This window comes from Camponotus floridanus, unplaced genomic scaffold (assembly GCF_003227725.1).
Source record: "Camponotus floridanus strain SB8 unplaced genomic scaffold, Cflo_v7.5 scaffold19, whole genome shotgun sequence".
NCBI classification, from domain to species: Eukaryota; Metazoa; Arthropoda; class Insecta; order Hymenoptera; family Formicidae; genus Camponotus; species Camponotus floridanus.
The window spans coordinates 1,240,910-1,263,328 of NW_020229314.1; the positions used below are offsets into that span (position 1 = coordinate 1,240,910).

General features: G+C 29.3%; 1 protein-coding gene and 1 long non-coding RNA gene across 2 annotated transcripts; both read right to left on the bottom strand.

The window, feature by feature from the left end:
• Window positions 1–6: 6 nt before the first annotated feature.
• On the bottom strand, window positions 7–3,324 carry LOC109609833. The gene is made up of 3 exons (XR_002192449.2): window positions 3,129–3,324; window positions 1,558–2,428; window positions 7–991 (listed from the first exon to the last, which is right to left on the bottom strand). It is a non-coding gene; the product is annotated as an uncharacterized LOC109609833 (long non-coding RNA).
• A 1,400-nt stretch (window positions 3,325–4,724) lies between these two features.
• Window positions 4,725–7,031, bottom strand: LOC105248243 (cytochrome c oxidase assembly protein COX18, mitochondrial). The gene is made up of 6 exons (XM_025407862.1): window positions 6,222–7,031; window positions 5,732–5,869; window positions 5,466–5,613; window positions 5,263–5,384; window positions 5,049–5,159; window positions 4,725–4,954 (listed from the first exon to the last, which is right to left on the bottom strand). The coding sequence occupies exons 1-6, from the start codon at window positions 6,780–6,782 to the stop codon at window positions 4,757–4,759; spliced, it is 1,278 nt and encodes a 425-aa protein (XP_025263647.1). The 5' UTR covers window positions 6,783–7,031; the 3' UTR covers window positions 4,725–4,756.
• Window positions 7,032–22,419: the final 15,388 nt, after the last annotated feature.

The following is a 22,419-nucleotide window of genomic DNA, read 5'->3' on the forward strand; positions in this document are numbered from 1 at the left end:
CACAAATTTTTACGCTGCACTTGTATTATTTCGTTATAATATTTTTGGAAATATCAAATATTTGCTTTTCTCTTATAACCTAATTTTAGTCAGTTTAATTCACATTCGGATTACAACTTTAAACAGTTTTGAGTAAAATAACGGAAATTAAAGCGATTGTATGTATCACTAAGAGCCACAACAATTCTATCACATACCGCGGAAGAAAAAACGGCTAAATAAACGAGACCGATCACGACGAGGAAATGCTTTAAACACATCATCTTCGATGCTTTCACAATACACCAAGCATTGTACTACACTGATTCTCGACTCCTTGTAAACTCTCAATTAGATTACCGATCGACGCCGTTTTACTCAGAAGCAGATAGCCTCTGAAAACAAATAGTCTGAGTCATGGAAACTGGAGGGTTATCAGTTGAAAAGGTCGAGGTTCATTTCAGTTCGGCGTACAACGAAGAAAAAGGAAAACAGAATGGAGAAGTTATAGATAATTAAGAATAGTAAGGAAAAGAAAGACTACTCGGAATTTATAATATTTTTCATGTGTGTGTGCGCGTAAAATAAAAAGAATGCCGACATGTGTATGTGAATCGACGCAATAAACCAGCGACTGTAAACAGAGCTATTTGCCAATCGACGGTGCGCGAACAAACTTCTGGCTCTCGTTGATTACTACAAGCTGGCTTTACAAAGGAACCGGCACGAACGATATAAATGAATGAAATATGCTATTTATATGCGGCATTTTTTTTATTAACCCTTTTTGGAAAATATTATTATACGAGGGATGCTTTTATGTCGCTATTTATAATTTCCGCGGGAGGCTGAAGTCGCAGTTGGCGGATCTGCGTCGATGGCTGCAGGTAGAGGTGACCGGATCGAAAACGTAGGTGGGCGCGCATGTCTCCAGCTTGCATTTGCCATTACTGCACATCACGTATTTGCTGCAGTCCTCTGGGTACGCCGACACTGTGTAAGATTTGCCATCCTACCAAATCAGATATTAATACGTAAGAATTCGAAAAACGGTATGATATATAAGCAATTGTATTAAATTTGAAGAAGATTAAATGTACTTATATTTTTTATACAAATATATTATTCTTACTTTCTGACATTCTTTATTATTTTATTCGATTGCTTCTTATTTCAAGTTTATATTAAATTTTTTTATATTAATTTTATTTCATATTAATTTGACAATTTTTGATATAATTATAATAAACCTAATGACATCCGTTAAAGCATCACATTGCACTGTAATATATCTTTTTCTATGCACTTGGTAGAAATAAATATTGGTGGAGTATTAAGACGAGAAGTTAAACGACAAACGACAAAACAATCAAGATAATCAAGATAGTCAATAATAATCAAGATAATCGATAATAAAATAATCAAGATAGAAATAATGTGTTTTAAAAAAATATATATTTTATTTTAAATATATAAATATTTTATAAATATTTAAATCTTCTTTTAATATTTAAAACATATGTCATTTTTAACTCGTGACACTTTAGAGAAAATCATTTTAATTAATTTCACACTTACTACTCTTATCCTCTTGGTAGCAGAAATAAGGTGACAACAGTACACCAGAAGCAATAGAGTTAACAATCGGAACGACATCATCGTATACAATCCTGGGATCCTGTTCAGCTACAATTACACGTCGTAGTCGGAGAATTGTGGTATTTATTGCAGATCACGTTGTGCAATCTGATGGGAATTTTATTGAAGCTGATCGTCACCGCGGAAACTACGTTGTTTCTAGCACGGTTTGCAGGATGAGTTTATCTGAAGCTGAGAAAAATCTCTTATCTGCTCAATGCGTAAACGAAGGTCGCGTCCGTACTGTCATGATACTATTTTCGCATCCACTCGCCGGACATCGTTTAATCGTCGCCTATTGCTCCTCGTTATTACATCGTACATAAGCGTTATGAGCAACGATACTATCGCAATCACTTTCGATGCTCGCGATATTATAGTCTATATACAAAAATAATTTGCAACAATTTTGTTTTTTTTTTACTTGTACATAATTTAGTTTTCTATTTTAAATTAGCGGCAGAGAAGTTATTGATTGTCAAAGGCAGTGATGTATGAATAATTTAATGGTCAATGTGACATAATTTAAACTAATACCATAACTTTATTTGCACAATATAGTAATGTCCATACATTCAAATAGAATCAAGTACTGCAAAATAATTCTGCGTCTTACAGTAGCTTCTGGTGAAGTTGTAGATCAAAATTTTCATCCACGATTACTACATCCTGTTCGGTCTCTCAGAGGATAATCACAAGTATTTATAGCCGGATTAAATTCTGTTCCTCTACCGCAGCTCATGACAAAGCAACCACTTGCATCGCATTGTTGATATTTGCTGCAGTCGCCCGGATAGGGCAATACATGTGCCTAAGTGAATAAATCACGATTAACTCCCAGCAACGGTAAAAAGGAGAAAATAGACCATATGAATAAAGCAAGAATTTTCTCCTATAAGATAACTGTGATAAAAGCTAAAAATAAGTGGATATAGAGAAATATTTTTATTATCTGTGAAAGACCCTTTGATAAGAGCATAGTCATAATTCAAAAATTATCTACTTTAAACATTTATTTTGTAATAAGTATATAAAGTACAAAATTCATTATAAATCGCACGTGACAATTTTACGCATAATTGTATATTTGTATTATATATTTGTCGATTATTTATATTAATCATCATTCGATAATGATGACAAAAGAGAACCTAGATAGAACAGAGAGTTTATTTAAAAAGAATTCATTTTTATGTCACAAATTCTGAGTTTATTTTACGTAAAAGAATTCTTTTTGAATCTGAAAATAAGATAATAATATATTATGTCAATAAAAATATTGGTATGTGGACTAATACTTTTATTTACATAATATATTGACATAAAAATAAATTCTTTTTAAACTCTCTATGATTTCTGGGAAATATTTACGAATATAATACTTGAAAATATGAAGAAATATTTTTACTTTTATTAAGCGCATTCACTTTATTTTGTATGATTAATTAACTCTCATACATTGACATTAATCTTTTCTTTCTATTTAACTATATTATTTACAAAGTACTTACTAGTATTTGTGTCATTACAAGCGACGTTGTGCACAGTATTAGAAATAATAAAACTGCACAAAATCTCATTTTGAACATCGTTCTTTAATCGTGTTGATCGTCGTTTAACTCAATTCAATTGCATTCCGTTGCCAAGAAATCGATCTTATATATATAATCTTCGATAGTCCAGGAAATGCTTTATTACTACCACAAATTACGATTTTCCTATTACGCTTCTTTGCTTATATTTTCGTTATCTTCAGTTCATGCAAAAGGCTAAAGGTGATATTCGTTACGTCATTGCATTACGTCATTAAAATGCATGAATATCCATAGAGAATTGCATGAAATATCAAAAGTTAAAAGTTGCATACTTCTTTTAATTCATTATATCTATTTACATAGATTTACGTCAAGAAAGTGAACTCCAATAATTTTTAGAATACGTGACTCTTAAGTCGACTAATAAGCCTATTAATTATGCCTATTAATAAGCTTATTAAATAGGCCTAGGCATAAACTTATCAAATATGTAAATGAAGATAAGCATAAAAATAATGCGCTGATACATAAAATTGTTGTTAATAAATAAAAATTTCTCTAAACTAAATAATTGTTACAATATTTTTAATAGGCATAAATTTTGACACTTATATTTCTTTAGCCATAATATGATATTAAATGATTTGATGACAGCAAGTTACACAGATGATACAGTGTCCAACACAGTATTATAAGTGCTGAAGTACTATAATTATTTCAATGTGACACAGTGTCACATTGTTCGACACATATATGTAATACGAAAAAGAAAAATACTTATCAAATGAACTATATGTTAACAAAAATTTAAGATATGTAATCAATACACAGAAAATTAGTAAGAGACTAAATCATATTTTGTTATTACGCATTAATTAGTAGAAACGCTATCTTTTTGGAAATAACTAATAATACATAAAGATATAACGCAAAAATAATGAGCGGAGATACAAATATAAAAAATAATAAAAATACAAATTTTTCTAAAAAAAACGTACATATTGAATAGGTACAAATGCAACGTTTCATATCTATAAATGTTTCCGTTTTGTACAAGGATATTTTGTGAATTATTTGTATTTATTTATTTAAAACTTGACTTTTAAAATATCACAAAATTATAGTATACAATAATATATAATAAATGTAATTAGATAAAAATTGTATGAATTAATATATTGTCTTAAATCTTTATGGACAATATTCTTTGCTCTTCTACTTTATAAAATTATTAATACAACTCAATTGTTTTCATATTTAATACATTTGACTGTCGTAATTAGATTGACATTTGATTTTAACATTTAAATGATTTTAACATTTAAATGATTTTAACATTTAAAATTCATCCTTTTACATATTATCTTAACAAATTAATAAAAAAAAATCATAAAATGTTTAAATATTATAGAGAGAGAAAGAGAGAGAGAGAGAGAGAGAGGAAAAAAGAAAGAGGAAAAGAGAAAAGGAAAGAGAAATAATTATAGACATATTTATAAAAGAAAACTTCTATTATAAAATATATATATATATATATATATATATATATATATATATATAATTTATTTGTGCAAGTGATTGACATGAAAAATACGAAAACATATTTATGTCTTCAGCGAAATTTTTACTTTTCTTTCAAAACAACATCTAGATATTATCCTTTCTTTCAATAACCGATACGGATGAGGTGATTCGGAAGAAGTTATCGGCACTCCTGCGAAGCGACGTAATTTCGGAGATAATAAGATTAAATTTTGTAAAAGACCAAATGCACTGCTAGTTGTCCAGTACAAACTCACGCACTGAAAAAAAATTTTTAGATATAAATATATATATATATATACACAAACACACTATAATTAAACTATTCTTGTAAAAAATTTTTTCACAACTTACCGATGGTACATACATAGCAATGGGAATCATACCAATCGTAAAAATTCTGAAGAAATAGGTCAAATATTGCTTCCATTTTGTTAGCTCTTTTATCCTACTCATATAATTTATCTGCAAAATCATATACAATTAAAAATATATGAATAATCTCTTAGAGTATTAATTTTTTAAAATTTCTCTTATGAGATTTCAATCAATTATTAGAGAAACTTACCTCTATAATAGCTAAATTGAATAATCCCATTGCAATGGGAAGTACAAAAGGATCTGCTACAGTTAAGTTTGTAACCCAAAGAAATCCATCAGTTATAAATTCCTGATAAATGGTATAAGCATCTAAGTGGAAAAAAAATATATTAGAAATAATTCTCTTAATAATAATTCTCTTGTGTTTCACTTAAGTATTAACATACATACTAGCATCCTGTTTAGGTAACATATAACACAAATTTCTAATAGACATTGATAGTGATATCCATAAAGGTATTTGCACTAATATCAATATGCTAGCTTTAACTGGATGACAATTTTCTCGAATAACCAAATTATTCCATTGTTTCTTTACCTATAATAGAAAAATGGTAAATATTTATTATATCAGATCTTTCAAATATAGTAAACAAGTTTTATCGCTATTGTTAATTTGCAAACTTGAACTAAATTGGAGACTAAATATTATCTACAGAATGATTGTATAAACGCCTAGCATAATCCTTGGGCCACTTATACTTATATATCCCATAACTTGTCTCCTTTTTCATTTCTTTAATTATTTCATCCATTTCATATTTAAGGTTTTCCAATTTTGCAAATATACGTTGCTGAAAATATTATTATTATGAATATCACAAGAATAATATAAAAGTTTGTATTTTAAGATAGTTTTTAATAAAAAAATAAATAATTTAATAAAAAAATAAAACACTAATCAACTTTCAAAATAAATTTGTACAAGATAGAAAATAATAAAAAAAATACTTGTTAATTATACAACCAAAATCTTGAACTTATTCTCATCATACCTTCTACTTATATTATGGCATATTCAGATAATAAAAAATAGATATATAAAGATAATAATTCAAATATAATAATAATAATATAAATACAATAGTAAATATAATAATAGATGTAATAGTCATAGATATAAAATAATGGATATTACAAATATACCTGATATAAAGACAGCGGTAATGTTATCGCTGTCCTCATCATAATAGTGGTAAGTACAATAACTGACCACCATGGCAAACCAGTATAATCATGCATCCACAATAAAGAATCTTGTGCAATTTTAACATGCGTACTCTCCGATAACATTTTGAAGATACCACTGAATTGCATCAGAACTTGATTTTCAGCGATAGGATCAACGCTAGCACTTGAAAAACATCTAATACCATTATAATATTGACTACTATAAGTTTTACATCCTATACGCTTTTTTCTCCTGTCACTATGCGAAATTACAGGAGAAATAATTTGAGGATGAGAAGCGTAATAAAAATTATTTTGTAGTCTTGAACTATATTGCCTAACTTTGGCATTATTTAATGACACCAATCGTTGATTGAGAAAAGTTAAGTCTTGAGTAATGTTTGTACGAAAAGACGTACTGTAATTATTATACGTAGTATGAGAGAATGTATTTGATAATACATTAAAATAAGTGTCATTAATGTTGACTCGCTTAAAATGTCCCAAAAATACGTTTTGCAATTTTGTCGCGTGCATGGTAAATGCTTGTATCAGCAGCAACAAATAGTTCAACAAGTTCAATAAAATATTAAATTAAACATATGCATTATCGATTTGTGGTATTTATTGTACATTGTAGACTTCTCTTTTTGCGATACTCGCGCATTTACTGATAATTTAAAATATATGCGGAAACTTTTTCGCACAATATTAAAAGTGTCCAAACCAGAGAGAAGAATGAGATTCATAACCTGCTTTTAGGTTAGATGATCACTGAAAGCGATGCGCACTCTGTAAAAACATGAACTACGAAGCCAATGTCTACTAATGTTTAGTCGATAACATCAGAATTCATTCATTACGGCTTCACTCATATGAATGAAAGTATGAATGATACATTCATAAATGAATGAATGTATGAATGATTTTTCAATACCGTCGATAATAACGATTCGCGTGGAAATTTATGAATGCATTTTACGCACAAATGTATAATATTCACAAAAAACTACCGCGCAAATTGTACAACTGTTAAAATTTTATTATATTGCAAGATTATTATTCATGGTTTGAAATTAAACTCTCTTGCAGATTTGATTTTCTTTCGCTGTCACAAACACAGCACATGTATAATTAAATCGTGTTTTCGTGAATGAATGCCACAAGAGAAAACAACGAAAAATAGGTAAGAGAGGAAAAGGAAGTCTGAGAAAGCATCAGATATGTAACGTAAGGAGTAAAACGAAGTAACACGAAGTAAAACAATCGAATTATAGCTGCAAATAATTAGCATAATGAAAGGCTTCGTGATAAATTGTTTAATAAATAATCAATTAATAAATAATCAATTTTAATCAATAAATTAATATACTTCTATAATTTTATATTTCACGTTAATATTTTATAATATATAAAATATTTCGGCAACGAATTATTGATAACACGATGTTCAACTTTGGTAATGTATCATATAAACAGTAGCGCGCTATAGCTTTGTTATCATTCGCACGGTGATCTTACGGACTCTCGAGTAATAAAGTAGTAATGAGAAACGCTTCGTATATGGTAATTATTTTATTAAACACGATTACGATTTGTATCGAAATATAATTTGCTATAAATATTAACAAAAATTAATTAATTCAAAATTAATTAATGACATGAAACTGTATCGCAACAATAAATCTTTATCGAATCGTAATCATTCATTACCGCGATTAAAAATTGAAACAGAGGATATATAAAAGAGGATAAGAGAATTAATTATGTTATGACCTTTCGATCATTGATAGAATATTAGAAATAAATATATTTCGGCCAATGTTTTAAATTTTCTCAATCATTGTTAATTAAACACACAACTTAATCGAGAATCGATTAAATTATATGATATGATTAAATTATATCCAAAATATTAAATAATCACTCCGATCGTTACGATCTTTACGGACAATAAATATTATCTTAATGTAAAATATATTTCATCCGCGTTATTTTATCGTTCTTCATGACAATTTAAATATAATTTGAATTGAGAGAACACAAAATAAAACAATCGAATTATAGATGCAAATAATTAGCATAACGAAAGACTTCATGATGAATAGTTTAATAAATAATCAGTTAATCTTAATCAATAAATTAAAATAATTCTATAATTTAATATTCCACGCACGAATATTTTATATTACAGAAATTATTTCGGCAACGAGAGAATTATCAATAATACCGTGTTCCACCTTGATAAACAGTATCGCACTATTGTTAATATGTTACACGACTTTATTATCATTCGCACAGAGACCATCGAATTTTACGAGCACAGAAATTATTTCTTTAATATTTATAAATATTTAAATATAATTCGGATTATGAGAACGCGCAGTAAAACAATTGAGTAGATCTAATTAACATAATGAAAGACTCCATAATACATCAATCTTTAATAAATATATAATCATATAATTAAAAAACCTATATAATTTAAAATACTTGTATATACTTTAATATATTATATTCCATGTATATATATGTTAAAGTACGTAAAATATTTCGATGACGCGAACATATTAAAAATAAATTAACTTATGGTAAAGATCATGAAAATGTATCGCAACGATAAATCTTTATCGAATCGCAATCATTAATTACTGCGAATAAAAATTGAAACATCCACAAAGGATAAAGAAATTAATTTTATTATGATCTTTCGATTATTGATGCTTATTATAATAATTTCTCTAACGATACTTATTAAAATTAAATAAATTTCGACCAATGCTTTAAATTTTCTTAATCGGTAATCACTCATAGAATATTTCAACGACGAATTATAACAATAACATAGTATAAGTCGGCCTTGGCGATATAAACAGTATCGCGGTAATGTTTACGATCATTCGCACAGTAACCTCGAGCACTAAAGTAATGACGTTTCATATATTATTAAATTCTCTCTCTACATAGTCAACTTTGGCGATGTAAACAGTACCGCGGCAATGTTTCTGACTTACGATCATTCGGTCAGTGGCTCTCGAGCAGTGAGATAGTGATGTGAGATGTTCCATATATCATCAAATTCTTTCTCTAACTACAATTGCAAGTGCGACGAGGAACTTTTCGTGAGTAAGTGTAAGTGCAACGAGGAATTCAAATGAATGCAACGAGGATTGAAGTGCCACGAGGAAAAAGTGAAACAAAAGAAAAAAAGAAGGTCTTGGAAATGGATGGATGGATCAATAAGATATGATGTAAGTCATTAATATTTTAATTATTTATCACATTCATTATTTATTATATTGTTACGTTCCCGCGTCTCATCCCTCTGGATGTATTCGCCTATTGAATTCTTTCGGCGGGAAGTCTGTCGGCGGAAGAAGATTATTTCCGCGCGCGTTGTCAAGATTGTTAAACGACTGTCAGAGAGCCTGTCAAGTTGTGCGCACGTGCGTCTTATGTACTATATTACAAAATAAATTTTAAATTATATATTATATTATATATAAAATTATATATAATATAACTACATATTATATAATTATATATAATATAATTATATATAAAATTATATATAATATAACCCTCCCATAGGGTACACCTTGTCGTGGTGGGAGGGCTTAGTACTTGGATGGTGCCTTGAGATTTACCTTAAATTTTTCAATTTATGATAAATCTTAAGGTACCTGAATGGGAAGCTAAGTACCCTTTCGCATCGTCGGTGCCGTCAACGTGTCGCGGACGGCAAGCGCTTCGTCAACGCATCGCGTTTTCGCGTTGTAATATTCTCGCGTCGCGTTTTCGCGGAACTTTTGGACTTTTTCATAAAATCCCAATTTCATTTATAGTCACGAGTCTCTATTTCCGATGCCAATTAACTGGGATGTTCGAATTTGCACACGTTGCTCTGCAACGTACACTCTTGCTTCGTGCTTCATCAAGTAATTCGGCCCGAATTAGTTAGAACTCGGGAGTGCCGTTAAAAGTATATACATATTAAGTATATACATCGCGCGATCAAATATAAAATTTTTAATCGCATCGAAATAGTGCGGGAGTGCCGTTCAGTATCGCGCGTAAAATAACGAAAATAGCGATATAAAAATATCGCTCGCGAGTGCGGGAGTGTCGTTAAAACTATCGCGCGTCAACAATATGAGAGGAGGAGGAGGTCTGAGAGAGGCATCTTGCATCGGCGGAGCAATCTGATGGTGAATATCTATAATTTGTTTATCAATTGTTATAAATCGTTAACGAGCAATAATTCAATTTTATTATTTAAATGAATTAAAGAGAAAATTAGAGAGAAAGATTTTTATAAAAATCATACAAAACTTTCTATTTAAAATACAATTTCCAAAATTTATAAAATTTTTCCAAACGTGTTTATCTGCTTATTATTTTACACATCAGATATATAATTCCTCATGATAAAAATGTTTTGAAATATTGTATTTTGAGCATTATTATAAATGAATTTTATATTTGTTACAGACAACGTAGCTTCGATAACTCCGCTGTTGCGCATCAGTGCCGGTGAGTGAGAAAAACTTTTATTTAATTTTAAGATAACGGATTCGTAGAAATTATAAATGTAGATGTAGATACAGATTGTAGATTGTAGGTTGTAGGTAAATCCGTTACCTTAAAATGAATGAGCTAGGATAGATTAAATTAAATAACTTTTAATAAGTTCTCTCAAGATACTTTGCATCTATTGCGAAAATATATTGAAGTATTAATTAAAAAAAAAAGATCAAGAAAAGATTTTTTTGTAAAGATTTTGTCTATTTTATTAAATAAAGAACACGTATTAATAATTTTATCAATTTTATCAATTTCTGATGCTACTTTATTTTTATAACGCGCACTTAACTTTTTCTAATTGCTTAGCTCATCCATCGTAGAATTTGTTTGTAGATATTAGTTTTAAACTTTACTTTAACTTAATATAAAGCCAAATGATTAATTCATCAAATAACTTATAACATGATAATAAATGACTTACCATATGGCCGTTTTAGCAATTTAATATGATATATAAAAATTTCTAGTTTGGTTTTATTTTAGTTAAAATAAAGTTATATTCAAATATTTAACGAACGATCGTAAAATCGAATGATTGTTACGATAAATGTGAAATTTACGCTCATTTGCCCATAATTAACCGGCAAAAAAAGGAGTTTTTATCTCCTTTTTCGATCTCTGATTAGAGATCAAATGAGCTATCAACGAAAAGTAGGGTCAACTGGCCTGAAGAAAAACTTGCACGCGGTTAGGATACGGGAATGTAATTAGGACATTGATTGAAATATATATGATCAAAGATAGGCTTCCCAAATCTCAAATAATTTTAGTTAATTAGGAAGTAGGCTTGTTAAGGCTCATAGGATTGTTAGGACTCATAGGGTTGTTAAGATCATTATTTCTTTCAATTCTTTTAATATTCCAATAATCCTTGGGATAAATTAAAATTTTTAAAAAAAACTAAATTGAATTTATTTTTAAAAATGATTTGAACACTTTTTAAAAATTCCTGATTATAAATGGCTAGAAGGTAATCAACACGATAAACATCATAAGAAGAAAGAAACGCGACAAGTGCCTACGGTCTTGGGAATGCAGCAACCCATAACAATCAAAAGATTAAAAAAAGAGGATGCTTTGAATAAAAATGCACAGTAAGAACGAAAAAACAGTGATATTTATATCAATGAATTAAATATATATTATATTTAAACTTTTCAATGTTCTAATAATATCTTTCGAAAAGAGATGGTATCTCTATATATACATAGAATATGTATATAATTCCAGCGTACATTACATTTCATGTAATATTTTAAATTGAATAGTTATTATTTTTATGAGAATAAAATATTAATTAATTAATCGATTACATTCCGAATCACTTTTTCGTTCGGCATATATAAATATTCAGTTAATTAATCGAACAATTGCATTTGGCTCGCCATTTTCCGTACATGTATATATAATTAATCGAACGATTGCATTCCGGCTCGCTTTTTCGATCAGCATATATATATAAAAATAACGCAAATATTTCAACAAAGTTGTAGCCTCACACTGTGTGTGTGTGTGTGTGTGTGTGTGTGTAGAGAAAGAGAGAGAGAGAGAGAGAGAGAGGACCACAAAACTTATTTAAAAAATTAAAATTAAAAATTTATTTATATACATATTCATATACATAAGCGTCTTGCTATACAGCACTGATGCTATCAGCATTTCGTGCACATAGCACGGAACAAAACCAGAAATTGTACACATTATATGTTACCCTCTGAAAACATTCATGGACACTGACTTCGTGGTTCACGTCCACATTTTTAATGTCCATAGAGGGTATTTCAGGAATCACCTAAGAGTGATATGTCCTCTGTAAACATAAAAACTTGGACATGAACTACGAAGCCAATATCCATAAATGTTTTCAATGGATAACACAGAATAGACACAATGTCGAGTTGTGTTCTGTGCTACGTACAAGAAAAGTCAGTAATATTAAATAAATTTCTAATATAGATATGTTTTGTGTAGTCTCTCTCTCTCTCTTAATAATATAATTAGTTATTAATATACTATTTAAATAATATATTAATCACACATCATCCACCATCATCGCGTCATCATTCATCATCATCATCACTGCGTGATAGTTTTTATGGTAACGATTCATCTGAAAATAATGTATAACATAACTGAAAATATAATGTATAACATAACTGAAAATAATGTATAACACAAAAAATATTCTAATTTATTTATAAATATTAAATACTATAAATATTAAAATTAAAATAAAAAATTGGCTCAAATAATAGTAATTAAAAAGTAATTAAAAAATTGTGAGGCGTGATAATTGGAGCACAAGAAAAAAAACATCTTCCTCTCTTTCTTTCTATTAGTATATTTTAAAGTATTCGTCACAATACATGCACTAAACACGAACGTTTCGGATCGTCTTTTAATCCATCTTCAGTAATTTTGACATTAATATTACATTCAAAGAATAAACTGGTGGTGCGAGATGTTTCGTTAAATTCTTTTTCTAATAGAGATGCGATCGCGATCGATATCGGAAAATTATTTACTTAATTACTAACTAAAATTATTTATAGTAATATGATTAATTAATTTTTTTCGATCATTTAAATATAATTCGGCTTGTGAAAACGTGTAATAAACAGTCGAATTGTAAATCTAAATAATTAATATAATGAAAAACTCCGTATCATATACATTAATTTTTTAATAAATAATCATATGATTAATATATGTAATATAATTAATCTATGTAATCTAAAATATTTTTATGTTTTAATATTCTGTGTAATTTGTATAAGTAATCTTCTTTCTGGTAGCAGTCTTGTTCAATACTGGCATCTGCATCCATTTTGGAGATTACTTAAAATCACATAGCCAAATCGTTTTAAACATGTCGATAAAATAGATAAAGTAGAGATCGTGTCAGAGATATTTTCATAAAAAGTTATTTGTGATTGTACAACATACATTCACAACTACTTTTAAAAACATTCATTTTTATTAAAATTTAACTATTAAACATTAATTCATATTATAGAAGACATTAAATCATAACAATTTTTCTGTGTATATTATATGCACCGACGAGATTTTTTTATTTCTGAAAAATTTTAATTTATAATTTTAATTTATAATTTTAAATTAAATTAAAATTTTTGAGAAATAAAAAAATTAATTTTAATTTTAAAAACATTATAGATCTCTACAAAGATAAAATTCTGCATTAACGTATAATATGTCTCCCATTTTTATGTTTATTCATATAATAAATAAAACTAAATATTATCTTGGTAAAAAATCAAATTTCAAGGAAAGCTTTTTTTCGAAAATCGGCGGCTACTTTTAACATGTCTGCATCAAATGCTTTCCACTTTCTCTTATTCGCTTTTCTGTTGAAAGAAAACGGCGCAAAAAGGATAGGTAACAGGATACGCAACGATGGGGTTAGAGAACCTGGAGTGGAATTATCTCGCGGATTATGTCGGCCTGAACCTTAGATCCGAATACGACACTGCTAGGTGGAGGCATCCATATCCGGGTTATTAAAAGCGGCTGAAAGCCCTTTAGTGTAACGACAATACAATAATGAGAATAATATGCTCTATTTACAAATTAAAATATTAAATTTCAAAATATTCCGCACGCTATTTTATCAATATTAGCTCCGATCCAGTCTTTATACCAGCAATAAAAGAATTGTACAGCTATATCTTTCATATATATTTATATTTTTTATAATAAAAAATATGAATGTAAAGTAATATACGTTGAGGGAAAAATGCAAAAGCTTCGAAATAAAATACTCCATTTTTTCTCGCAAGTCACACGAGGCAAATGCGATGTAAAAAACTTGTCTCTTAAGAGGCTTCCAAAAAACGGTATAAGGAAGTACCGAAATCAACAGGATCAATGCACAAAAAATTGGAAGTCAAGTTTTTAAGTAACGGATTTTTACAGATTTACAACGTATCCATCCGAATTCGGAAAAATATTGTGCTCGACGCGCCGTTCATCGTTACAATTTTTTACAACGGGAAAAAATTCTTGACAAAGAGAGTAATACGGTTCTCTTCCTTTTCCTCGACTGACCAAGTAAAAAACCGACACTAATGAATACTTTTACGATGCTGAAACTCTTTTTAACGATATTTAAAAGACAACATGAGGGACAAGCGTAAAGTTTTCATTCGGAAAAACATCGATAGTTATTTGGAAACGCTACGAAAAATCTAATAAAATACTTCCTCCCGTTACTTTGTTCCTAGATATCTTTATTTTTACCCGAAAAATGATTTATATAAAAAAGCACATTGAGCAAAATATATTCATTTTTCTATCTTGCAAAAATTTTATTTTTGCAACTTACAGACATAACATATATAGCAGATATATATTTTTCAAGAAAGCAATTTATTAAATAAATTGCTTTGTCGATACTTTTTCGTTAGGTTAAAATTCATCATAGAATTAATTCGATTCAATTAATTATTATTATACAATTATAATTATGATTACAAGTATACAATTTGGTACAACTACGACGCCTTATTAAAATATTGTAATAAGGTGTTGCAAAATTATTTCGCGGAAGGTATAAATAAACGAAGGCTGGCGTATGTATTTTCGTGATCCACCAGTACCAGTCTGACGATACGACACAACCGTCGCGTTTCAGAAGGATACAATAAACGCGGACGAGAGCCAAGCACTCGTTACGAGCGGGCCCCGAAGGCTCTAATTAAAATAACAAACGGAAAATCCGCGAGAGTTTCCGCCGCACTTGCAGAAACTTCCCCCGCTCGTCTCGTAATACAACCACCATTTCCATTTCCCGACACGCGTCCCGCACCCTTCGCGAGGAGGACCTGTTAAACGATAACTATATATTCAGCTCTCTCGACGACTGTGTATAAATGTTTCCGTATTATATCACGTTACACAGTCGAAAGTGTTACTTCGCCGATAGGGATTAAACCAAGGTGTATTATGAAGTATAAAAAATTAAAATTATAAAAAAATAAAATAAAAAATAAGTGTGCGAAGAAAATTTAAATATTAAATTATAATTTTATATATATACAATAAAAATAGAAGTATAATTACAAAAATAATGAAATGGATCCTTTTTTTGAATTAATTAATACGAGTACAAAGAAAAGTGAAAAAAATAATAAGTTAAGATAAAAAAATAATTAATTGAATTAAAATAACGCTAAATATAAAAGAAATGGCGGCAAAAGAATTATAAAATAAGCTAATAATATCACGTTTATGCGTGTGTTTAGATAAATTAATATACTTTGGGTGATAATTTTAATTCATTAGCTAATTTTTCATACATGAAAAGTTAAAGAAAAAATTATACGAAGCAGCGTATATACTGCACGGAAGATAAAATAACTGGAAACAGAAAAGCGATAAAAAGAGGTAGATATATAATTGTACTGAAAATAAAAAATAGAAAAGAAACGGGAATATACAGAATCGGAAACCCGTAATAAACGTTTAATTGCGCAACGAAAGAACAGACAGAAAGGCTCGCGCGCGAAGGAAAACATCGAAGGAAAAGGAGACGATAAGCAGAAAGAACAAAGGGGTCGAAACGCGGGGTGGGATAACCGCGATGAGGGGTAAGTGAGGAAAAGGAACAGGCGAGAGACTAACCGCGAAGAGGGGTTGGCGTTTCTATTCGGAAGGGGGTTGGTTCTGGCGTCTCGTTACAGCGGTTGGCTGTCGGAAGCGCGGATGATGCGGCGGGGACGAGGGTGCAAACCCCCGAGGGGGTTGAAGCCGGTCTCGCCGTGTTTTTCGCCGATTGAATCAATTAAAGAGGAAAAACTCCCGGGGTAAAATATTCGAGACGTGTCCTGACCGTCGTGCACGCTCGCATATACATGCGTGCTCGTTCGTTTCTACCGATCGAGAGATCGACGGCACTACCTTTTGGATTGTCAGGTATCGAGGAATCGAGTTGTGCGAGCTAAGATCTTGATGTAGAAAGCACGCGCTGATGCGTGCAATTTTTTAACAACGAGGCATTTTCCGAAAGTTATAAATATTGATTAAGTATATATATTTTTTAATTATATATATATGTTTTACATATATTATATACAAGGTGCACAAATCAAATTTTATTTTTATTATCTACTCATTTTATATTTTATTTGAAATATTTTTGTTTTTTCCAAAATAAATATTACAGTCTCCATTGCTGTGATATTTATTTATTACAGAATTTAATGCGCTACTGATTATATGTATAAATAGCGATTTATACGCTTATAATAACTTATATGTTATTGATGAACTAAATATGTAAAACAGTGTGTAAATAGATTAACGTGTATTAATTTTCTCATAAACAATTTTTTACCTATATAAAAAGTAGTAAAATAAAACGCAAGTTTTGCTTTAAAATTTGAAATATCACAATTTATTTCTAAACGTAAAATATTTAATTTTAAAATATAATTATAGCACCGGTAAAAAAATATTCGTGCTAAAGCTAAATTTGACTATTTATCAATAGATGTCAAATAATTGAATATCGCTTATCATATTATTTCCTGTCAACGAAATGTACTCTTTGTACAAAACAAAGTATTTTTATGAGCAACAAGAGGAATTTGTAAGAAGTACACAAAAAATTTGTTTGCGCAAGGTGTTTCGTGTTCGCTTTGTAAGGCGATCGGGATAAGAAGCGCGCATATGTAGTCGTCGTAAGGACTAAGAAATGGGAGAAGAGAAGCGAGAAACACACAGAGGCAGAGTGTCAGGCAACAGACTCTAATCTCTTAATTACCAGTGAATAGGCTTGCACCGCGTGCGGCCGTGCTAAAGACGATGCGGGGATTACCGGTAATAGTACTCTCGTAAGTCCACCATCCGGCTTGTTTGTTAAATAATATCATCGCTACCTCCGTGACAAAATAGATTTGCGTAATATCATTTTATTCAATCTGCGCTTTCAGTCGACTCGCGATCAAAAATCGATGCGAGATTATGTAAATTATAAATAATAACAAATAATAAAGAAAACTATGAATTGGGAACATTTTTTTAAACTTTATATTATTTTTATCTAATTTCTCTTTAAAAAAATTGAATAAAGATATTTATTTGCATCTATATTTTTTTATTTGTATTTGTTAAGTGCTTGTACAAGGAAACATATAAGTATCACGGATTTCGAGATTGCGCGCAACTATCAGCTTTGACGTTTTGCAAACAGCCGCAGAGAGAAATGACGATTCAGCAGATATCGAGAACGTCCGACGGATTCCTAATTGACAGTCTCGCAGTGTGGAGCCACGATTCGCCGACACGTCAGTTGATCTGCAATCGTAAGCGCAAAATAAAATAGGACAAGCGGAAGTGCGGCAAAATTTATCGAAGGAGCGATGCAGGGTATTCGGCAATTTTCATTTTTTCATGTACTTTTTTATTTATATGAATATTTTTCCAAAAAGAGATATAAAAGCGCTTAAAATTAATAGTTTTAAAAAGATAAAAATTTAACATCTGCACAGAGAAATTAAACTAAGGATTAATTTTTTATCTAATTTACAGCTAATGAATATTGGGATGTTTGTTAATATTAATAGATTCCTATTTATACATACATATAAAGTAACGCAAAGTTTGCCACATGCGCAAATATATAATTTTTTCATCAATAAATAATCTCCCGATACAGATTTAAATATCGCATTTATTTGAGACAATATCACGACAAGCGCAAAATGGAGTGTCTCATTGAAAAGCGAACGCGTGTTTGATGAGCCATTCAAATTCATTCGCGAATTGTTATCAAATCTCTTACATTTATTATTTGATATATATGTATATATGTTGCCCTTATATGTTCTAAGGAAATCAAAATATTTCAGTTTAAAAAGAGTAAAAATAACAATTTATATTATTATTTTTCTAAATTTTAATCAAACTTAATATGATAGACAGACTTTTTTTAAACATTATTTAAGGAAAATAAAAATAAAATATTATTGCAAATATAATTAATGTATATTTTACACAATTCTTAAATATCTTTAAAGATATTATATTAACGTTTCATTTGATAATAAAATTTTATTTCAATTCGAGCCAGATCAGTAAAAGATATGATGATTGTCATGTATATAAATACTTTATAAAATTTTATTAAATGAAAGAGCATTAATTCTACTATTTCTCTACTGTTCCCTATATTCTTGCTGTTTCGTGACACAATAGACAAACTTTCAGAAAGAATGATTAAAAGGTTTTTTTTACTTATCTTTTAATGATAAAATGGTAACTTTATAATTTCAATTTTTGCAATATTGTAAATTTAAATCATTCAACAAAATCGAGATCAAAATTATTAGAAATTTATTATGCAAAGTCTTACGATTGCAATGTCTTTTTGAAATATGGCCATCATAGTAATTATTAAATCTTAAAGGGTCTTCTAATACTAAACACAAAATCAAATAATTAGAATTTATTAAATAGCTTTTATTGCTTGTATTGCAATCTCCTATATAAACACTTGAAAAACACTTTCTAACAGAAAGCAGTAAAAGTTTCGGCGAAGGTCGCTATTACATAAATATAAGGTTACTATTAAAAATAATAGTTATTTGTTAGCAAACAAAATTAGCTACACTAAAGCTTCAATAAAGGAAAAAATGCAGCTTCAATAAAGGAAAAAATGCAATTGTATTGTATGTTTACAGTATTTTAATTTAACCGTATAATAACTCTAGCTAAGTTATTTGTCGAACAAATCTTGTTGTCCTGTTATCCCGCTGTGAACACATTTCTTTCTAACGAATACTTATTAGAATCTTACCTAAATCGAGCTCGTTTCCGGAACTAAGAAATCAACGGTCTCGGGGTGAAAGTTCTCTTTGACATTCCAATTTATTATCGCGTGTTATATTTCACTATTCATAACTAATGAACTTTAAATAAAAAATGTTTGATTTAGAGTTAATAAAAAAATAGAGAAATAAAATTAGAAAAATAAAAAATGTTTGATTTAGAGTTTATTAATTATGGAAGATGATGATTAAATTTCACGGAAAGAAGGATTATCTTAATTCTTTGTACACATATTTTAGTAGCTGATCTCATTAAAGCTAAAATTTCATGGTGTAAAAGAAAAACATTATTTATTTCGAAAGAGTACGTTTTTTATTTTTTTTTTTCTTTAATATAAAAATTAATAAAAGAGAGATAAAAGGGGCAGTTTCCTAATACAAAAAACACATAAATATATACATGTATATAATTCGCACACACACACACACACACACACACACACACACACACACACACACACACACACACACACACACACACACACACACACACACACACACACACACACACACACACACACACACGCACATATAATTTAAATTAATAATAAATATTTATATATTTTTTTAAATAAAATTATATAATGTAATAATATGCATAATTCCTGGTTATAATCATATAAATTGTAGTTGTGATAATATCGATACTCATGTTGTGACGTGGCTGAAGAAAAGAAACCTTCCTCCTTCCCTCTCTCATCCCCTCACACTCATGTTATTGCCTAACTCGTCGATTTTATACGGTATCGCTAGTGGTCCATGCATATGTAAAGATTTCTCGCAGAGGCTTCGCTGTGCTCGCGAGAGCTCGGGCTAGGGGTGCCAAGGGGCTTCCTTCGTTCCTAACATCTGTTTTATATAACCGTTTTATGTCACATCCGCCCTTTGCCGATCATCCGTTTTGCGTGTGACATATACATATACACATTGAATGTTTTATATAAATTCTTAACTTGATTAACACACACAAGCCAATCGAGCATCTGCGAGGTCTCTCGCGAAGCTTAATATCAAAAAATGGTTAATAATAATCGCATTAATTAATAATTGTCACACCTTTGCACGATATATGAAAATATTGGTGTAATAATTGAATGAAAATATTGGTTATTCAATTAATCGTGCTATTTACGTGAAGGGGGTAAAATAATGCGACAACATACAGTACACGATTATCTCTTGGTTTCTCAAACAATTACGTTAATAATATATGCTGAAAAGTAAACCAAAATAATAAAATAAAAATAAGCGATTCTTTTGTAGCTTGTGTACAAAACAATCACGAAATTTTATGTATATATACACATATTTAATTCCTTTTTTGCAACATACATTAGCTCCCACGTATGTTAAAAGAAAATTTTAAAAATATATGCTAAATTATAGATCTTATATTTGTAATTTAAGAATATATATCAAAAATATTTTTGCTGGAGTAAAAATAAAATTTTTTAATACTTCTCTCTCTCTCTCTCTCTCTCTCTCTCTCTCTCTCTCTCTCTCTCTCTCTCTCTCTATTTATATGAAAACTGGGTGGTCCGCAAAAGCTAATCAGCGAAATGTATATTATTGAAACTTTCTCCAACATTTCTCGATTTCATATTCCATTTTCAGAATTCTCTCAAGAAGGGGATGTACGCACGACACCGACTTTGTGTCATACTGTGTCGTGCGACAACCGTCGTGCTCCTTCTGTGTTAGACCTTTATTTACTAGACAACTTTTGTTATACCCAATTCGTTTTTATGATCCTGCTGAGTCTTTAAAATTTTAGTTTCTTCTTAGAATTGATGTGAACGTTCAGATTCATTTTGATGTCAAATTTGACGACAGCCACGTGCTTTACGTCTGAACTCCAAAAGTCTCTATTTTTTTCTGATCGTTTGTAGAGATAAAATATCAGATATCTATATCTCTTGATTTATGTAAATCACATTGGAAAAAATGCCATTATGCAAACAGATCGGACAGATATAACTTTTAAGAGTAATTGAAGATTTCTCTCATATATGAAGATCTGTAAATATAAAAAATAAAAAATGCTCGATAAGTAATTTTTTCAAAGTTTATTTTTTGTAGAAAAAATGTAAATAAAATTTATTTGACATTCGATTTGTACAATATAATAATTCTTCTAAAATTAATAAAGTATTTTATGAATCATCCTATTACCACACATGTTAAATAATATTTATTGTGATGATGATATCATAAAATAAAACTTCAATGAAAATCTTAATGTATAATTCATATATTTATATATGAATCCAATTGCGTGTAACATTTATGCGCAGTATTAAATTGTATTGTAAAACTGTGTAATTATTAAGATTCGTACAATAGAATCATGATATAACAATATAATTTAATAACTCATTAATTATACAAATTTGATATTTTATATATATTTTTAATTGTCACTATTAGAAATGTAAGTCCAATTTCTAATATAAATTCTATTCTTGGACAAAACTATAAAACTGTAATCAAAAGAATTCGACAATCAATAGGTCAATTTACAAACTTTTCAAAATTTTCTATCTCATAAAAATCGACACTAACAAAAAATGGAAATCCCGTTTGCACTCTATTGAAAATCTCGAAGGGTGATAGCATAAAACCCAGCAGAAACGCTAAAATAGAAAATACCTCTCGTAAAACGAAGAAAAAAATCGAAGATGAATGATTTATTATTAGCTATTTTGCTGTATGTTCGTCAAATTTTTAAAACTAGCGGTAAA